This window comes from Ursus americanus, chromosome X, assembly GCF_024610735.1.
Source record: "Ursus americanus isolate L20-20 chromosome X, mUrsAme1.1.p, whole genome shotgun sequence".
NCBI lineage: Eukaryota > Metazoa > Chordata > Mammalia > Carnivora > Ursidae > Ursus > Ursus americanus.
The window spans coordinates 37,202,521-37,222,090 of record NC_142164.1 but is presented as its reverse complement, the minus strand read 5'-3'; the positions used below and the strand labels follow the sequence as shown (position 1 = coordinate 37,222,090).

Here is a 19,570-nt window from a genome sequence, read left to right as displayed (position 1 = left end):
AAGAAGCAGGCTCATAGCGGAAGAGCCTGATATGGGGCTCGATCCCATAACGCCGGGATCACGCCCTGAGCCGAAGGCAGGCGCTTAACCGCTGTGCCACCCAGGCGCCCCATCTCTCTCTCTTTTTTTAAAAAGATTTTATTTATTTGAGAGAGAGAGAGTGTGTTTGAGTGGGGGGAGGGGCAAAGGGAGAGGGAGAGAGATTTTCAAGCTGACTCCATGCTGAGTGCAGAGCCTGCCATGGGGCTCGATCCCACCACCCTGAGATCATGACCTGAGCTGAAACCAAGAGTCCGACACTCAAGTGACTGAGCCGCCCAGGCGCCCCACCCTGTCTCTTCTTTGGATGTCATTTCACAGCTCTGTGCCTCAGTTTCCTTATCCGTCACATGGGGATGACCATTGTTCTTGCTTCACAGAGACTTGTAATGATTAAGTGAGATAGCTCACGTTAAGAGTGTGTAACCCAGTGCATGGCATGTGAGTACTTAGTGTTGTTACGAAATGATAAGGGGCCAGTTCTTGCTCCCATTCCGCTCCCTTCTTCCTGCCGCTTGGGTGTTTTTTTCTTACGCTGTCCCCTTCTCTTTCATCTTCTTCCTCCCTTCCTGTCCTGGTTGCCCCCCCATACACACATCCCCCTTTGCCTCTATCCCCTTTCTCCTCTCTGTCTGCTGGGGCTGACGAGTGCCCACACCTCGTTTTACACTCTCCGTGGCCTTCTGAGGTGAGGAACCCTTAGAATAGGGGGTGAGGCAGCGCTCTGAGGAAGGAAAATGTTTCTGGGGGGCAACCTCCCGGCCACCCTCAGATTTGCGACCAGGGTGCCTAGAGAGCCTTGGAGGGCTAGTGACAAGAGCCTTGGGAGCCGAGAGGCCTGTGTTGTCGGCCAGGCCTGGCCACAGCATGATGTGGGGCCTGGGCTCACAGGGGCCAGAGCAGGCCGCGAAGGTGAGGAGCATGTGAACAGGGAAGGGCTGGGCCCAGTTCCCATGTGGAGGGTTACCACACACCCTCTGATCACAGCGGTGTCAGGCTTTGTCAGGAGAGGAGGGAGCAGGGGGGTAGTGCAGGGTGCCGGCTGATACTAGCAGCTCTAGAGTCAGACTGCCTGGGGTTGGATCCTGGCTCTGTGACCGCAGGAGCTGGGTATACTTAGTTAACAAACCTCCCTGTGCCTCAGTTTCTCATATCTGGAGAGAGTTGAAACAGCACAGTTGTTACAAGGACTGGGTGAATTGATTGTGAAGAAAGTGCTTACTAGTTCTAGGCACACAAGTACTGTATGCATGTTTGTTATATTAAAAATTTTTAAAAATTGAGACACCTGGGTGGCTCAGCCGGTGAAGCATCTGCCTTCAGCTCAGGTGATGATCCCGGGGTCCTGGGATCGAGTGTCACATTGGGCTCCCTGCTTAGCGGGGAGCCTGCTTCTCTCTCTGCCTGCAGCTCCCCCTGCTTGTGCTCTCTCTCTGATGAATAAATTTTAAAAATCTTAAAAAAGCTCTAAAAATTTTATAAAAATTATGAAATCTTGGAACAGTGTAATTATTTTCATTTTACTGGTGCCAAAATGGGCGGAGAGGTTAGGTGACTTACCGGAATCCACAGGGCTATTAAGGGCATAACGGAATCTAGAAACACAGATTTGACAGACTCCCAAATTGTGGCTCGTAGCCATAGTGCTAAACTGCGTCCCTAGACACGCAGGGGAAAAGTGCGATTTCCAGGAGGCCAGGAAGGCTGGAATGGAGGGAGAAGCAAGCAGACACTGGGAGTCTGGGGGAGGGGCGGTGAACAGCAGCTAGAGTCTGGGAGGCGAGCAGAGGTCCTGCTTGAGGACATGGCTGGCTCTGTGCTGGGGGACAGTCGCCTGGCTCCCCAGGCGTGTTCCAGGGAGAGGTCAAGTCCTTTAGGTAGCCAAAGATTCAGATTACAGCCAGAGGGCTGAACCTTCTTCCTGGGACCATTTCCTCCTTGCCTGTTTTCTGGGTGACCACAGTCAAGCCAGTTAACCCTTTTGTGCCTCGGTTTCTGCATCCATCAAAGAAGGATAGGGATACTTGGCCTGCCTACCTCATGGGATTTTCGAGAGGCATCAGTGGCTGACGGATATGGAAACAGTTGAAAAAGCATGAAGCAGCCCCCAATTCCAGATGGGAGGGTGAGCCCATATCCTCTTACTGTGAGGCTCCGGTGCGGGCCTCTGAGGCCTCCGAAGCTCATGCTGGTGACGGCCGCTATCAGGCCTTTTCCGGCGATACCAGCGTGGTCCATGGAGAACCTCATCTGTTTTTCAGGGATTTTATGTCCCTCTGTGAGCATAACATAGTAGTTGAGCCTCATCTGGGTCCGTGGGAAATTTTCCTTCTGCGTGGACTTTTATTTTCAAGGACCAGAGCCTGTGTTTCTCTGTTCAGGGTCGACAGTCGTCCCAGCCCCCTTTCTGGGCGCTCTGCCATTGTTTGGTTCCAGCCCTTGGCACAAGGCAGGCTTGGGCTGTCATTCGCACACAGTCTTGGTTCTGTGCTTGGCTTGTAGGGAACAGGGAGGCAGCTGACCCTTCCCCTGGGTGTCCTTGTCTCTCTGGGCTTTCCTTTAGGGGTGAGTGTGTGTGTGTGTGTGTGTGTGTGTGTGTGTGTGTGTGTGTGTGTGTGTGTTTGTGTGGTGTGAGCCATGGAAGCCTCAGAGGCCAGGCCTCCTGCCAGCTGCTGAAGTTTTTTTTCCTCTAGAATTGAGTTAGCCATCCAGCTGTTTCCATTCCTTGCCCTCTGCCAAACTCTGTGGTGCGGTCCCCGTGCCAGGTGGAAAGCGCACTCTGCTTCCGGAATCTGGGGCTTCCATTTTGAGAGAGGTGGAGAGCAGCAGTGAGTGAGTGAGTTTTGGAGGGAGGGAGAGGGTGGGGCTGCTCTCTTTGGCAAGCCATTGTCAGAATTGGCCCAGCTGCTTGGTCTTCGCCCAAAAGTAGGGCTAACTCTGGACTGACCCCAGATATCCAGTGGGGAAACTCTTTATTCTTGGATCTAGACCAGGCCAGACCGAGCAACTACTTTTTTTTTTTAAATCCAGAAAATGGGAATAAGCAATCCTACTCCACATGTTCTTCATGTCAGCTGAGAAATAAGCTTTTTAAACCATCCGCCGCCTCCTCACCAGGAGCCAGAAGGGACATCAGGTTGTGGTTCAAGTAGATCCCGCAGAATACTAGGATTATGTAATCAAAAAGGCACTGGCTCACTAAGTTTGAGAGACACTAGATACGCCACTGTGAGCAGGTCTTGTAGATGCAGAGACCACCCAGATCCTCACTGTACCATCAGGATACATGGTGATTCTCCAGGGCATGTAGTCAACGCGACATTTCTTCCATTGTAACCAGCTGTCTTCGTGGAACATTCTTCCAGCACCATCCCTGCCAAATATGCTTTGGAAGATGCCAGCCTAGGTTCTAAGTGTCTATCCCTTCCATTCCTTTTTTCCCTCATTGTAAAGGGAGGTGAGCCCCTGAAACACATGGGGGAGGCTTATGATGTGGGTCCCAGAGAGTAAGGATGTTCCACTTCAGAAGTTATTGACATGAATGCTTCCTGCTCTGAAACACCTCTCCCCCTCCTGTCCCTACAGCTCCCGTTCGAACTGGAGATTTACTACATTCAGCATGTTATGCTCTACGTGGTCCCCATCTACCTGCTTTGGAAAGGAGGTAAGGCCAGTGAACCACACCTTTGTGCCCCTGCCACACCTCGCCGCTCCCTTCTGTTTGGTGGAATTGCAGTGTGTTGGGTGCTGACCAGGATCCTGGGCAGCTGCCTGGCTGGGTGTCTGCAGGATGCCTTATGCCACATACCACGGGGTGGGGAGATGGGCACGGATAAGGCCTACGAAGACTCTGGGGGGCTTTTCAGAACGATCCTTTGTGGGTGAGCACGGTGCTGCTAACTGTGTGTCTTAGGGCCTAGGCTTTGGGTTTGTTATCTGTGGTGGCATTGGGTTTGCATGGAGCACCCCCAACAGACACATTCTGTCACTTGCTCACGCTATGCCTTCCCCCTGCCTCAGTGTGCAGCATAGGGTAGAAGGAGAGATGGGAGCCCCCAGCCCTCTCAAGAGAGGGACCTTGTGCTCTTCCTCATTATATCCATCCAGAAGCAAAGAAGACATTGAGAGGGGCAAGAAGTTCAGGGACTGTGGGGTCATAGGATAGAAGGAAGAAACAGGTAAGACAACAGCGGTCACCTTGTAAAATAAACCATCGACGACCTTGGTTTCGTCATGAGGGAGAGACCACCAACTTGGTAGAGACAGCCCAGGAAGGAAGCTGACTGAACTCTTTGTGACCTCACAGTGACCCTTAAAGTATCCCCTCCCTCCTCTATTATGTGGTAGATGAAAGGGGAGTTCCCATCTCTTCTAGAAGAGTTCTGGGAGGCCTCCCTCTCAGGGCTCTAACCTTCCCGAAGGGCCTGTTCCTGGAAGGCATCCCCTTCTAGTCTCAGCTACTAGCCTCTCTATATTGGGTGCTGGCTCTTTTCAGGGACACCATCCCCCCTCCACCTCAATTCAAGCAGGGAGGGCTTCATTTCTACACATTAAAAATGACATGAGGCCACATGGGCCCTTGAAGCCACCGGAAGGTGGTTTGGAAGTTGTGCTTCCTCTAACTCAGGAATCCTGGCAAATCTCAAGACCTTCTGGCCTAAGCCAGCCTCAAGGACCAGTCAACCTCGAGACACACTGGAGGATGGGCACAGTGGGCTCTCCATGGAGTCTCCTGCCAGTGGAGAGATTGGCCCCCTGTGCCCTGGTTTCTGTCAGCGTTCTTAGGAGTCCTCTCAGGATTCTTTGAGGCTGTTTTTACCCTGTGCAGCCACTTGGGGTCTCCCCAAGTCAGAGAGCACTTCCTCTTAATTTGCTCTCAATTTACTATTCCCCCCTGTAAGCTTTAAGGAAAGTCTCAATATCCAGGAGCTGTGGGCCATTTTTCAGGTCTGTCTCCTGTGGCACAGGAAACAGCTTCCTAGTAGTATTCAAGTCTGAGGGATACACTCATTCTGAACAGAACCAGGCGGGCAGCTGTCTCAGAGCTCCAGAACCGCCCCCTCCTCACTTTCTGAGGCATGTGAGGCAAGTTCTGGCCAAAGGTGTGTGGCTCTTAGTTAAACCTATCTGTGCTCTGAGGTGCCCATAAAAATCTGTTAGGTAGCTGAGCTGGACTGTTCTGACATGGGAAATACCAGGTAGCCATCCCCACTGCCCCCCCCCCCCAACATACACAAAACCCCACAATCTGGGAAGCTGCAGCTTCTAGAAGTGATAGATGCCACTGGGGCGTTCTGTTGGATCCATTGCTGCACCGGGGGAGAGGGGGACCGAGCAGAGGAAGGAGGGATTCCAAGGCTTCTTTCAAATTTATTTCTCACTGTTAGTGATTCTTTCCTCTCTCCTCTGCTGCCTCTGTAAAAGCTCTAACAGTAATTATAACCACAGTAAATACCAACTTTTTCTTGAGTGTTTCCCATGTGCGAGATACTTTGCGAGGCCCGTTTTGTGCATTTTCTCATCACGACCAACCCTGGTGGAAAATGCCCCTTGTACAGAGGAGAAAGCCAGGGCTCAGAAACGCTAGGTACCTCGCTCCCAGACTTAAGTAGCGGAGCCAGGATTCAAAGCCTGGCCTAGATTCCGTCTCAGACCAGTGCTTTTCCCGCACACACCTTGTCCTAAGAGGCAGGTCTCCTAACCACATACGGTTGGGAGTCTCCCCTCCAGCCAGCCGCCCTCCCCGCGTGTTTGTCGAACACCTGCTACATGCCCAGCATTTGCACTCGGGAATCAGAGATTCCCCGCCACAGGAAGTCCCTGTCTAGGGGGAAAGAGAGCGTTGTACTTGTAATACAGTGGGGTAAGTGGACAGAGGGCACTGGCTGAACATAATCTCATTTATTTGTCACCATTTCTGGGCTCTTGCAAAGCCTCCGCTTCGTCTCTGGCTCTTTGCTGTCATCTGCTGTTCGCTTGGGGGAAATTACGCACACTTAGAGGAAAGGCTAGATTTCCTGAGGCTGGTTTCACGTTTGGTCTCCAGCCTTGGACCTGGGCCTTGCAGAGGGTGAATCGATCTGCAGTGAGTGGGGGTGTGTGTGTGTGTGATGATTCCCTGTAAACCAAAACAGCTGAGGGGTTGGGGGATTCTCTTTCCTAGAAGTCTTGTAATTTTCCAGAAATAACTGACTTCGGAGTATCTTCTTCCCAAGGCAAGACAGCTCTCCTGTAGATACCTCCCACGGCCAGGAGCCCTGTTTTCCTGCAAGGCAAGGTCCCGCTGCTTTCTGTGGCTTGGAGGTGGCTGGGTGGTGCTCGGCGGGATCCCATCCCTCCGTTTTTGCGGTCCTTTGGCACCGCTGTAGGAAACAGGCCATCCCATTTCCCCCCACTGTTCTTTTCTTCCTCCTGCCTTTTAATTTCTGTTTCCTCTCCTCCTAGCTCCTTGCCTTTGGCTCTCTGGAACTACAGTTGATCCTTGAACAATGTGCAGGTTAAGGATGTGCCCCCCCCACCCCGCACAGCCTAATACCTGTGCAAAACTTTTGACTCCCCCCAAACTTAAATCCTAATAGCCTCCTCTTGACCAGCAGCCTCACCGGGAAGAGAAACAGTTGATTAGCCCCTAGTTTGTATGCTATATGTAGTATGTACTGTCTAAAAGAAGCTGGACAAAAGAAAATGTTCTGAAGAAAATCATAAGGAAGAGAAACACATTTATGGTACTCTTCTGTATTTGTCAGAAAAAAATTCGCATTGAAGTGGACCACCCACGCAGTTCAACTCTGTATTGTTCAAGGGTCAACCATATATTTTTTAGAACCCCATCCCAACCGACATAACCAGCTTTTCATAGAACACCAAGTCCTATCTCTTGCCTGAAGCTCCCTCTGAGGGACACTGCTCTCCCTGCTCAGCCCCCTAGGCTGTCAGGGCCCCCACTGTCTGTTCAGACCAACATTTCATCTCTCCCTTTGATGAAAATGCTTTCTCCTTTACCATTTCCTCCACCTTTTCTTTTCATCACTACTACCACTCTCGGCCACCTCCCCCATATTCCTAGATGCTTTGGGCCCCGGCACTCAGTCTTTTCTTTCTTTTTTTTCTTCTTCTTCTTTTTTTTTGGCACTCAGTCTTTTCTATTACAACCTGTCCAGCATCCATGGAGGTTTCCAGTGAAGACCACTCGTCCCACTCTAGCTTCTCGGAGTTTGGGCTTCTCCACTGCAGTGACTTCTGTGTCCTCTTATCTTCAGCCAACTGACCTTGCCCCCTGCCAGAACTCCTCTATCTGAGATCCATAGCCCCTATATCCCTTTCTGTGACCCGAATCTCTACTCTTTCCAGCCTCCTCTCCTTCCCAGTCGGCTTGTCCCACTATTCCTTTCACCAGCTCCTAAAAGTGCCTCACCCCCTTGTCCTTCCACGGGATCAGCTTCCAGTCCCAGTGCCCAGTCTTGGCCTACTGGGGGAAATCTCCCAAGTCATTCAGATTTGGGCCCACTGAAATTTCATGGTCTGTTATAATTATGCTCTCAACACCGTCGCTCTCATGTTCTGTCTTTGGTCAGCTCTTCTGCACATTGCCCTGAGAAGTCATGCGCTGAACCTTTACCAGCCTTCTCAAACTTCCTGTCCTTAGGGTGCCTGGGTGGCTCAGTGAAGCATCTGCCTTCAGCTTGGGTCATGATCCCAGGGTCCTGGGATCCAGCCCTACCTGGGGCTCCCTGCTCAGTGGGGAGTCTGCTTCTCCCTCTCCCTCTGCCTCTCCCCCAGCTTTGTGCTCTCTCTCTCACAAATAAATAAAATCTTAAAAAAAAAGAAGATATTTTAAAAAAATCTCCCCATCCTCCCCACTGTTAGTAGATGTCCCCCCAACCAAGGACTGAGAGAACAGAGATTTCCAGCCAGGAATTCCCTTCATTCTTTTCCTCGGCTCTAAAAGCTGCTTCACCCACTCCCATCCTTACACTCCACCCTGTCACCTTGGAGGAAGTGCTTTTGTGGTTTTCTCACCTCCCTTTCCATCCTCTGGAACTTTGTGCCATTCTGTACTCACTCATTTACCTGGATTTTCAACTCTTTTTGTCACTCCTGGCTTTTCAGCCAAGAAGGATGCTGAAGTCTTCCCATTCGAAAAAAAAAATAGGTTTCTCTCCGCCCTACACTATCTCTTTTCATCTTCCCTTCACAGCTAAGCATCTTCAAAGATTATTAGCCAAACAAGATTTCCTAAACTTCAGTTCTTTGGGTCTGACAATTTGTGCCTTATCCATAGAGCCATCTGCATTATTATGTATATATGTCCTTAAATCTACTGATTTTTCTTTTTCCTCAAATGTATTTGTTTGTGGGGCGCCTGGGTGGCTCAGTGGGTTAAGTGTCTGCCTTTGGCTCAGGTCAAGATCTCAGGGTCCTGGGATGGAGTTCCGTGCCAGGCTCCCAACTCAGTGGGGAGTCTGCTTCTCCCTCTCTCTCTGACCCCCACCCCCCCGCTCTCTGTCAAATAAAAATCTTAAAATAAGGGACGCCTGGGTGCCTCAGTGGGTTCAGTGTCTGCCTTGGCTCAGGTCATGATCTCAGGGTTCGGGGATGGAATTCTGCATCGGGCTCCTTGCTCACTGGGGAACCTGCTTCTCCCTCTGCCTCTGCTGCTCCCCCTGCTTGTGCTCTCTCTGTTTCTCTCTCTGACAAATAAATAAATAAAATCTTTTAAAAAATCTTAAATATGAATATATACAATATATGTATATGTATATATATATATTGTTTTTAAAAAATATGTTTGTACTCAGTGAAATCCTTGATTCAGTGCACCGTTGATGTATTTTTAATATACTTTAAATACATAGCTATTAAAAATGAAATAGTTAACCTGTTTACCACCTGAAATCACCCCGGGAACAGAACATAACTGTGGGTGGCACTTGCCTGCATTCGATGACCCCATCTACTCAGTTACCTCCCATCCCTCAGAACATTGCCATGGGATAGCTGCCCACGCTGCCCACCTCTTCACAGAAACAACACTGCTGACGGTTACTAACAACGTCTCCCTGACCAAATCTGATGGCTCCCTCGCAGACTATCCTGCTGGAGCTCTCTGCTATGATGGACATCGTGGATCACTCCTCCTTGAGGGCTTCGAAAGTCTCTCCCACTCCTGGCTCTCCTGCCTCACTGACCATGCCTCCCCACGCCTTCGTCAGGAGTTCTTTTCCTCTGTCCCCCTGACGTGTTCATTTCCCCAGAGTTCTGTTCTGGGCTTGCCTCTTGCTGTGCTGCTCCCCGAGTGGTCACGTGCTCACACAGGTTCACCGCCAGTCCCAACCGTCATGGCGGCCGCATTGCTGCCGGCAGCCCAGACTTGGGAGATTTGTTTCCTGTAGTTTACTCAGCATCTCCAGCTGAAGTCCTGAGCACACCTCACACTCAGCCTGTCTGTGCTGCACTCATTATCTCCTCCATCAGCCCTGCTGCTCTCCCTGTGGTCCTTGACCAATGGCATTACCCCGTCACCCCAGCTAGAACCTGAGACTCATCCCCCTACCCCTGTATCTATTTTATCCGTTCATCTGACACATACGTTTTACTCTTTTCCAGCTGCTATAACAAAATACCACCAACTGGGTAGGTTAAACAATGTAAATTTCCTAGTCTCAGCTCCAGAGGCTGGGAAGTCCGCAACCAAGTCGCCAGCATGGTTGCCTTCTTGTGAGGACCCTTTTCCTGGTTCCCAGCTGGCCCATTCTTGCTGCATCCTCACATGGTGGTCGGGACAAGGGAGCTCTCTGGGGCCCCTTTTGTAAGGGCACTAATCCCATTTGTGGGGGTGCCACCCTCTGACCTAAGCACCTCCTGAAGGCCCCACCCCCTAATACCATCCATCTTTGGTGGTTAGGATGTCACCGGATGAATTTAGAGGGACATTCAAACCATAGTAATATATTTAAGCACACCTTCTTTCTGCCGGGCTCTACGCTGGCCACTGGGATGCCCTGATCAGTGAAACCGGATACCACCCCTTCCCTCATAGAGTTTATAATGTAGTGGGAGGAGACAGGTATGAATCAAATAATCACACAAATAAATACATAGTTGTAACTGAGGTAAGTACTCTGAAGGAAAGGAACATGCTTTAATGAGAGCTAAGAATAAAACTAACACCTACTTTGGAGGTTTATGGGAAAGTTCCCTGAAGAAGTGACATTTCAGCTGAGGTCTGAAGGATACATAGGGGGTTCAGTAGGCAAGAGTAGGATTGGGGGGATGCACCCTTATAACCTCAAAAATCACACTTACGACAGCACTGTGGCAGGAGGGAGAGCCAGGGGGAGGATGGATGACACTGCCTGAGGGGCAGGCAGGGGTCAGATATGGAAGGCTTTGTCAGCCATGGTCAGGGATTTGGCCTTTATTCTAAGAACTGTAGAGAGTGAGTAAAAGTTTTAAGAAGGGGTACAACACCAGCTTCCTTTCCTGTTGATTTTTCACCTATGTTAATCCTTTATAGAGTTCAAACTCTGAAACACAGAAAACTATTCTGTAACAGGTCACTTCCCACCCTTTCCACCATCCCTGCGGTGCCCCCTACAACTCCATAGGTAACCGCCATTTTGGTTTTTTTGCATCTTGCATCTTGTCCCAGAGTTTCTTCTTGCATATATAAGTGAATTCAGAAAATATTTTATTTCCTTCCTCTGTAAGACACGCATCCCAAAATAGCATACTGCACAACTGTTTTGTTGTCGCTGCTGTTTTGCTTAGGCAGTATTTCTTTAGACAGCTCTCCCTGTAAGGCCATAGGAAGCTTCCTCATTCTTTTGTATAGCAGCCCATGAATTCCACTGGGTGGATGCTAAGCTGCAACCTAATAGAAATGGCAACACTTCCTAGAGCACTAGGAGGTGCCAGGCTTTGCCTCAAGCTCTTCACACACATGAACTCATTTCATCCCCACCACAGTCCTCTTAGGCAGGGTTGCTGTTACGTCCCTTTTACAGATGAGGAAACTGAGGCTCTGCTAGTAAGGGGAAGACCCTGGATTTGAACCCACTGGTATGGCTCTGGGGTTCCTGGTGTTAAACATAACACAAGGCTATGACAGTCCACCATACTTTATTTATTCTGTCTCCTGTTGGTAGACATTTAGGTTGTTCCGAATCCTTGGCTAATATCAATAACGCTGTGCTGCACGACCTCGTACCCACGCTGATTTGCATGTGGGTGAGTGTATCTAATATGATAAATCCCCCTAAGTGGAATTGCTGAATCAAAAGAGTATGTGTGTTCATAATTTTGATGGGTGTTTCCAAATTCATGAAACAATAAACAGTAAACAATGTGAGATAAGGATCCAACTTTATTTCCAGATGGTTTCTCATTTGTCCCAAGACTGTTGAGCAGACCATCCACTACGATCAGGTGTGCTTGTGGGAAGGATCATTCTGGCTGCTGCACAGAGAGATCGCCATGTTCTCCTGCTTTGACCTCCCCAATTTTTCTCAAGTCCATCCCTCTTCCTATCTTGGCCTGGGCCTTGCTCCTCTGTCACCACAACCATGACAGCTGACTCTGTGTGGTCGCCCTACCTCCAGCCTCCGCATCTCCCCCCAGCAACCTGTCCCTGTAGCTTCCAAAGCTGTGCCGAAAGCCCAAATAGGATCACAGCAGTTCCCTATCTGGAAACTTCCAGTGGCTTCTCCTTGTCCCTGCAGCACAGTGCATTTTGTAGGGGACACAAAAGGCCCAGCATGACCCGGCCCTACCCCTTTTCCCCAGCCTCTTCTCTTTATGCTCCTTCCATCCTTGTACCCCACACTCCGGGGATACCAAAATCCTTAGGGTCTCCTATATTTCCCGTGCAACTTCCATGCCTCCGCACCCTGAAAATGGCCAGACTTCTACCAGGAATGCCCTTCGCCAGCTTGGTGGCCTGGAATGCGTTCTGTCTTCAAAACTCAACCTCGGTGGCAGTTAGCTTCTCCAGGCAGCCGCCTGGAACTGTTCTGCGACTGTCCCTCTCACACAGTACTGCAAGTGTCTGCCTGAGGACAGGAAGCGTTCTTTTGTTCTTGGTGTTTCGGAGCTGAATGAATGAAGCCACACGTGGCACATTTTACATATCTTACAACCTGACGTTTATTGTGTGCTTTCCACCAACTGGGCACTGAGTGTTTTACTTGCCTGGTCTTGATCCCATTTAATCCTCGTAAGTCCATGCGACTTAGGGGTCCCATGACCTTGGATGAGAAAAAAAAAAAATCACGTCTTCCTTTGCATTAACTCCAACTGATGTCCAGCGTTTCCTTCAGTGCCCAATCGTAGACAGCCGTCCACAGTTGCTTTAGCAGGACTTGGGATGTTGTTGTCAATGTAAATTGTTCTCCAATTAGAGCTGCTGTAGGGATTTCACAAAACCCTTTGCACTTCATCATTACCTGAACATTTCAAAGACTTAATTTTTTTAACGTATTTTGATAACTATTTCAGTATTACTGTTTTCTCTTCTAATCCTATGTCTTTTATTTTGTCTACTTAAAGACTTTATCCCACAAGGTGCCTGGGTGGCTCAGTTGGTTAAGTGTCTGCCTTCAGCTCAGGTCATGATCCCAGGGTCCTGGGATCGAGCCCCTCACTGGGCTCCTTGCTCAGCGGGGAGTCTGCTTCTCCCTCTGCCTCTGCTGCTCCCCTGCTTGTGCTCTCTCTCTCTGTCAAATAAATAGATAAAATCGTTAAACAACCAACCAAACAAACACTTTATCCTGGGGAGGGGGGCAAACCGCCCAAGGGGTCCACGGCACCACAAAGGTTGGGAGCCTGTGCACTAGACTTTCACCTGGCACTGGAAACCAGGCGGGCGAGCTTCACCACCACACAGCGCTGCTTCTGCATGTCGTTGCTGAGTTCAGACGGATTGTGGGTTCGAATCCTGAGTCTGGCACTTAGGCTGGTGCCTTAAACCTCTCTGCATCTGTTTTCCCATTTGTAGAAGGAGGACAGGAATAGTACCTATCTCACAGGGTGCCGTGAGGGTTCAGTGAGCTCGTATATGTAAATATGTAGAACGATGCCTGGCATCTGGTGTTACATACTTTTATTATTAACCACCGTAACACTGCCTCTTGTTAATTACACATCTGTCTTCCAACTAGACTGTGGGCTGTTGAGGTCAGGATTGTTTTTGCTCAATTCTGAAGTGACAGAGCCTCGCACCTATGAAGTGCATGTTTATCAGCAGGTTTAACATTGCTGGCATCTCTTAGATGCCTGTTTGTCCTTTGGGCTGCATGACGCCCCTGTCGCCTGGTTCTCCTCCTCTGGCGGGTGGTCTTTGGGTTTCCTTGCTCTGCCTGCCCCAGAGATTCTGGTGTTCTCCACCCCTAGATCTCAGTGCATGCTCGAGAAACACCACAGGTCCTTCAAAGGAAACATGTCTACAGTCAGACTACTCAGTTCCATACCCCTTCTTCCCACCTGCTCTTTTTCCTCCTCTTCTCTTTCCTGTATTACTGGCTCCACCATCCACCCAGGGCCAAAGCCAAAAACCTGGCCAGAAACTTTCTGGATCCCTTCCTCTGCCTCATCCCCAGTGCCAATCAGATGATCAGATTCTCAAAATGCTAGCAAATTCAGCTTTTCCTCTCTGTGTCCATCCCCCCAGCCCGAGTCCAGTCTCTGAGCTTCTGTTGCCGGGACTACTTTGTTTTCTCTCATGTCTCTGCCCCGATTGCCCCCTATGTCTCCCCCGGTCTATCCTCCATCCATTCTCCAGAATGACCTAAGGAAAGAACAAATCTGATCAGATTTTGCTCCCCTGCTTAAAAATCCTGTCTGGGAGGCAGACCATACTCCTTTACGTGGCATTCAAGATGGTTACAGTTCTACCCTTATCCATCTCTTTGACCTCATTTCCCGTTGCTGAGATTTCAACTCCCATTACTTTATCTTCTTCTTTTTTTTTTTAAGAGGAATCCTTTTCTATTTTTTTTAAGCTTTTTTTTTAACATTTATTTATTTATTCGACAGAGATAGAGACAGCCAGCGAGAGAGGGAACACAAGCAGGGGGAGTGGGAGAGGAAGAAGCAGGCTCATAGCAGAGGAGCCTGATGTGGGGCTCGATCCCATAACGCCGGGATCACGCCCTGAGCCGAAGGCAGACGCTTAACCACTGTGCCACCCAGGCGCCCCCCATTACTTTATCTTCTAAGCAAACAAATCTGCTGACAGATTTGGCCCACCTGCCCCCAACACAGTGTCCACACACACAACAGCTTGTCTACATGGAACCTGGCACACATCACGTCCTCCTTGAACATTAGCTCAGCGATGCTGCCCCCGACTCTGGAGCTGTGTCTGACTTCCCTAGGCAGCCTAAAGCACTCTTTCCTGAATGTTGTCTTTATACTTTCTATTTGCCTTGAGCATTGCAATGGCTTCATCCTAGTGTTTATCAGCATTTTGCCACAAGGTGGCAGTAGTTTCATCTGTTTGTCTTTTCAGGATCAGATCTACAATTAAGATCATTGTTAATTTAAATTAATCCTAAATAATTAAACTGATAGTGTTTATTATAATTAATATGCTATGGGATCGAGGGAGAGGGCAAATTCTATGAGGCCCCAGGATTTCCACCTGGGTAGCTGGGGGAGATAGGGTGCCGCTCATGGACAAGGGCCATAGAAGGAAAGGAACATGTTTTAGGAAGGAAGATTTTTTTTAACACTTGAATTTGAGACACTTGTAGGCTATCAGGCTGAGATGTCCAGGAGGTAGTCACATGGAATATTCTGGAGCCGTTCAGGGGAGTCTGGGCTGGAGGCTGACTTCCGTGTCATTGGCACAAAGGTGGTGCACACACACGGGAGTGAATGAGATGGTCCAGTGGGGAAGAAATGGCACTTGGATAAAAGGCCTCTGGGAGCATCACCCTGTGAATAGGAGACAAAAGAAGAGGAGTGTAAGGAGATTGCAGGAAGGACTAGCCGATTGTTCTAGAAGCTGAGGCAGGAATGAGGTTTAGCAAAATCGTAGTGACCAGGAGCACCACGTCGGTTCAGAGAGTTCTGGCAAAGTGAGGCTGTTGGAGAAGTGGGGATGGGAGGGAAAGAGAAGGGTAAGGAAGGAGGGGTTAAGGGTGTTGCAGAGCTAATGGAGGGCTCCTCCCCACCACCTTTTCCCTGCCTTTCCTTTCCCCCTCCTCCCCTTTCCTCTCTGCCCAAGGCTGGGCACATTCAGGCGCTGGGATGAAGGCCAGTAGTGAGAGGGAGTATTTTGAAGGTACTGGGGAGGCAGGGGAGGGGAGGAACCGCAGGTGCGGGCCCCTGCTGAGAAGGAAGGGGCTTTGCAGTGGATGGAGATGGGTCCTGACAAGCGGCGTGAGTGCGGGAGGTGGGAGAAAGAGCTGCGTCTAGACTGGGCGCTGTCCCATGGGATTCTCCGGGATGGTGGGGATGGTCTACATGTACTCTGCTCAGTATGGTAGCGGCTCGCTCTGTGTGGCTCCGAGCAGAGCACATGGGGCTAGTGCAAACCCAGGAACTCCGACGGAGGAAGTTTTTTTTTTTGTTGTTTTTTTTTTGTTTTTTTTTTGCTTGATTTCAGTTAAATGACTTTGTATTGAAATGGAAATGACTGCAGGTCTTTTTTTTTTTTAATGTTAGTCACCATACAGTACATCCCTGGTTCTTGATGTAAAGTTCGATGATTCATTAGTTGCGTATAACACCCAGTGCACCATGCAATACGTGCCCTCCTTACTACCCATCACCGGTCTATCCCATTCCCCCACCCCCCTCCCCTCTGAAGCCCTCAGTTTGTTTCTCAGAGTGCATAGTCTCTCATGTTTCATTCCCCCTTCTGATTACCCCCCTTTCTTTATCCCTTTCTTCCCCTACCAATCTTCCTAGTTCTTATGTTCCATAGATGAGAGAAACCATATGATAGTTGTCTTTCTCTGCTTGACTTATTTCACTTAGCATTATCTCCTCCAGTGCCATCCTTGTTGCAGCAAATGTTGAGAACTCGTTCTTTCTGATAGCTGAGTAATATTCCATTGTATAGATGGACCACAACTTCTTAATCCAGTCATCTGTTGAAGGGCATCTCGGCTCCTTCCACGATTTAGCTATTGTGGACAATGCTGCTATGAACATTGGGGTGCATATGGCCCTTCTCTTCACTACGTCTGTATCTTTGGGGTAAATACCCAGTATTGCAATGGCTGGGTCATAAGGTAGCTCAATTTTTAACTTTTTAAGGGACCTCCACACTGTTTTCCAGGGTGTCTGTACCAACTTGCATTCCCACCAACAATGTAGGAGGGATCCCCTTTCTCCACATCCTCTCCAGCAATTGTTGTTTCTTGCCTTGTCTATTTTTGCCATTCTAACTGGCGTAAGGTGGTATCTCAGTGTGGTTTTGATTTGAATTTCCCTGATGGCTAATGATTTTGAACATTTTTTCATGTGTCTGTTAGCCATTTGTATGTCATCATTGGAAAAGTGTCTGTTCATATCTTCTGCCCATTTTATGATTTGTTTCTTTGTTTCTCGCGTATTGAGTTTGAGAAGTTCTTTGTAGATCTTGGATACCAGTCTTTTATCTGTAGTGTCATTTGCAAATATATTCTCCCATTCAGGTCTTTCGTAGCTGTAGCTGTTATCTGACAGTGTAGCTCGAAGGTCGGTGAGGAGCGCAGAAGGGGCCCTCCTGAAACAGATTTCCTTGCAGTTTTCTGGTGTGTACAGTTGCCCCATTTTCTCCGGGAGAGCTCAGCAGCCTGCGTGCAGGGGCGGAACACCTGCCTGAGGCATCCATCCAAGGGTGGGGCTTTGTAAGTAGGGTCAGTGGTGTTGAAGATCCAGAAAGCGAGGGGTGTGTGGGGCTTGGGGCAGAGTTTTGGTAACGCCGTCACCCACGTTCCTCTTTTCGAGTTTCCAGCCAAGGGCAGGTCACCCAAGGAGCAAGAACAGAATGGGAAACAGGGTGCTTACTTGATTATTAGCCGCGCAGGCCGACCAGTGCCTCCAGCACGGGCGGGGCTGGTGCCAGCAGCTTTGGTCCGGACCCTGACCATCTGATACAGCCAGATCTGTACACCGGCCCTGAACCTCTTTCCCACCCAGTCGGAGGAACAGAGGAGCTAGACCCGAAATTTGAACAGGCCTGGCTGCCCGCCAACAGATGAGACGGTTCTGAGATGTGCCTGATGAAAAGTGCGCGCCGCCCGTGCGGAGCAGGACCAACCTGCTTTCAAATCCCGGTTCTGTCGCTTACTAGCTGTGTGACCTTGGCGAAGTTCCTTAACTTCTCTGTGCTTCAGTGTTTTCATCTGTAAAATAGGAATCGTGCCCATCGCTTAGTTCCCACTATGTAATATTGCTGTCTGCGTGGTTTCTGTTTGCTAAGGGACCATGACTCTGCCTACCAGTCTCCTAAAATGTGGTCCGAGCCGTTTCTTCGGTTCTCGTCCTTAGCAGGCCACCCCTTGGGGATGAGCTACTGAGGGGGTAGGGAGAAATGTGGAGCGGCAGGGATGAAGAGGGCCCTCTGCCCACCTGGGAGTTGAGGGGGCTAGATGGTATGGAAGGAAGAACGAGGCGGAGGTCCGTGGGAGGTGGGGGTGGGTAGGAATCTAGGGATCAGAGGTCACCAGGAGGTGTGCGGGCTCGTGCCCAGTGGAAATGAGGATATGGAAGCTGAAACCACAGGAGGCTATGGTCAGAGAAATAGAACTGAGGCGGGCTGGCTGGGGGTGCTCCCTGAAGCTGGTTGTGGGTAGGAAGGTGGCGTGGAGGTGCAGATGTGTGGAGTTGAAGAGGTTCAAGGGGCCGGGAGGTTAGGGTGTTAGAAGTGGCCCCCGAGCGGGTGGTGAAGTCACCCAGAACAGTATTGGCAGGAAAAGGCCTGATGTAAAGCTGGAGACTGTAAGCTCAGTGGGACTGCTCTGGGAGGAGTCTGATAGTGACCTGGAGGACCGGGAGGCGGGGGGGCGGTGTGTGGAGGGGGGAACGACCGTGGTGACAAAGAGAAGGTGAAGCTTTCAAGAAGGAGACAAGAGTAAGCATCCAGAAGCAGTAACGGGAGGGGGATCTTCAGCCCCCCTTCTGCCCACACGAGCTTGCTGTGAGCACAGGAGGACAAAGAGCCTCCGTTCAGAGCAGCCCGAGGGAGAAACAGGGTCCTGGGGGAGAGCCAGGGCTCTGTAGGGTGAGGAGGTCCCAGGGCCATGCTGTGAGGGGGTGGCAGGTATGGAAGGATTTGCTGATGGTGGGGTCAGGACCCGTGGGGCTGGTGACCCAGTTCCCCGCTCTGGAAACTCCCTCCCTTTTTCTTCATTCCCGCTGGTTGTTTTGGTTGGGTGGGTATGGTGGTTTTAGTCAGGCAGGGGTTCTTAACGTGGGGTCCACGAATAGGAATTAACAGGTCCATTAACTTGGGTGGGAGACACTGATGCTCACCACTGCCTTGAAATCACGGTAGCGGTTCGACTCGCTGCTAGAGCTTGTTAAATGCATTAGTACAGAAACGCGCAAGGACTGTGTTACAGATCTGTTTTTCCTAACTTGGTAACTCCGTTTTAACGTCGCTGGCTTCTCCTGTAGCGCTTTGCCTTTTATGCATTTAAAACCCTGTTCTGGAGAGGGGTTCACTAGTGTCCTATGTTGTCAGGGGGATCTGTGCGGCGGCGGCGGGGGGGGGGGGCGGCTCTTGGAGGGGCTCCCGGAGGGTGAAGAAGTCTGGCCTTGAGGCTACCTGGAAACCCCTTTCTACTTCACTAGAGGGAGCTCTTGTTTCAGAATTGGGAGCTGGGACTCGAGGCTTAACACAGGGTAAGGAAGGTGTTTTGAAACATGGGCAAATCAGATGTCCTTTGGGAACATTTCAGGAAACTGGGGTGTAAGAACCCCAAGTTGATGCAGGCAAGCCACGTGTCTCTGGAGATAAGCTTTAAAAACTTAACTCCTGGAGGATGAGGGTTGGGACACAGCCAGTGTGCTAGCTTCTAGGACGGTTAAAACAAGAATACTGTGGCCAGTGATGGCTTGAAAATTGAAAACTGGCCTCAAGGTCATACTGACCTCAGCCCGCCTGTTTCTTCCCCACCCCGCCCATTAGCTCATCCCCCCTCTTGTCTAACTAGCCTTAGGGTTCTGGGAACATTCTCTTTGTCTGGCTTCCCACTTCCCCTTTGTGTGGGCCAAGCGACGGGCCGGGCCGGGGAAAGGCTAGGGGGGCGCGGGCAGATTCTGAAGGCTTCTGCAGGGTCCGTGGGGTGAGGGAAGAGCTGGGGAATTTGAAACACTGGCCAGGGGCAGAGGCTTGTGCCGGTGGTTGGATTGGAGAGTTTGCAACGACCGTGGGATTTTCCCCATGGAAGAGGCAGGAATTGGGGCACAGGCGTGCTTTGTCCGAGCGGAGGATTAAGTCATGTCCTTCCCACTGTCACTGTAGCCACTTCCAGGAGGCACTGCTTCTCACATGGGGCCAGATTGGGGTCCCTCTCCTAGATTCAGGTCTCTGGGG

The 19,570-nt window shown here is 50.2% G+C and overlaps 1 protein-coding gene across 14 annotated transcripts in view; it reads left to right on the top strand.

Annotated features, from left to right (window-relative positions):
- TMEM164 (transmembrane protein 164) overlaps nt 1-19,570 on the top strand; it is a 178,671-nt gene that overhangs the window by 121,385 nt on the left and 37,716 nt on the right. For all 14 annotated transcript variants that reach the window (XM_087860110.1, XM_087860107.1, XM_045805042.2 and 11 more), the window contains one exon: nt 3,625-3,703. In XM_087860110.1, the coding sequence (XP_087716236.1) occupies nt 3,625-3,703 (79 nt within the window). The remainder of the gene's footprint in view (nt 1-3,624; nt 3,704-19,570) is intronic.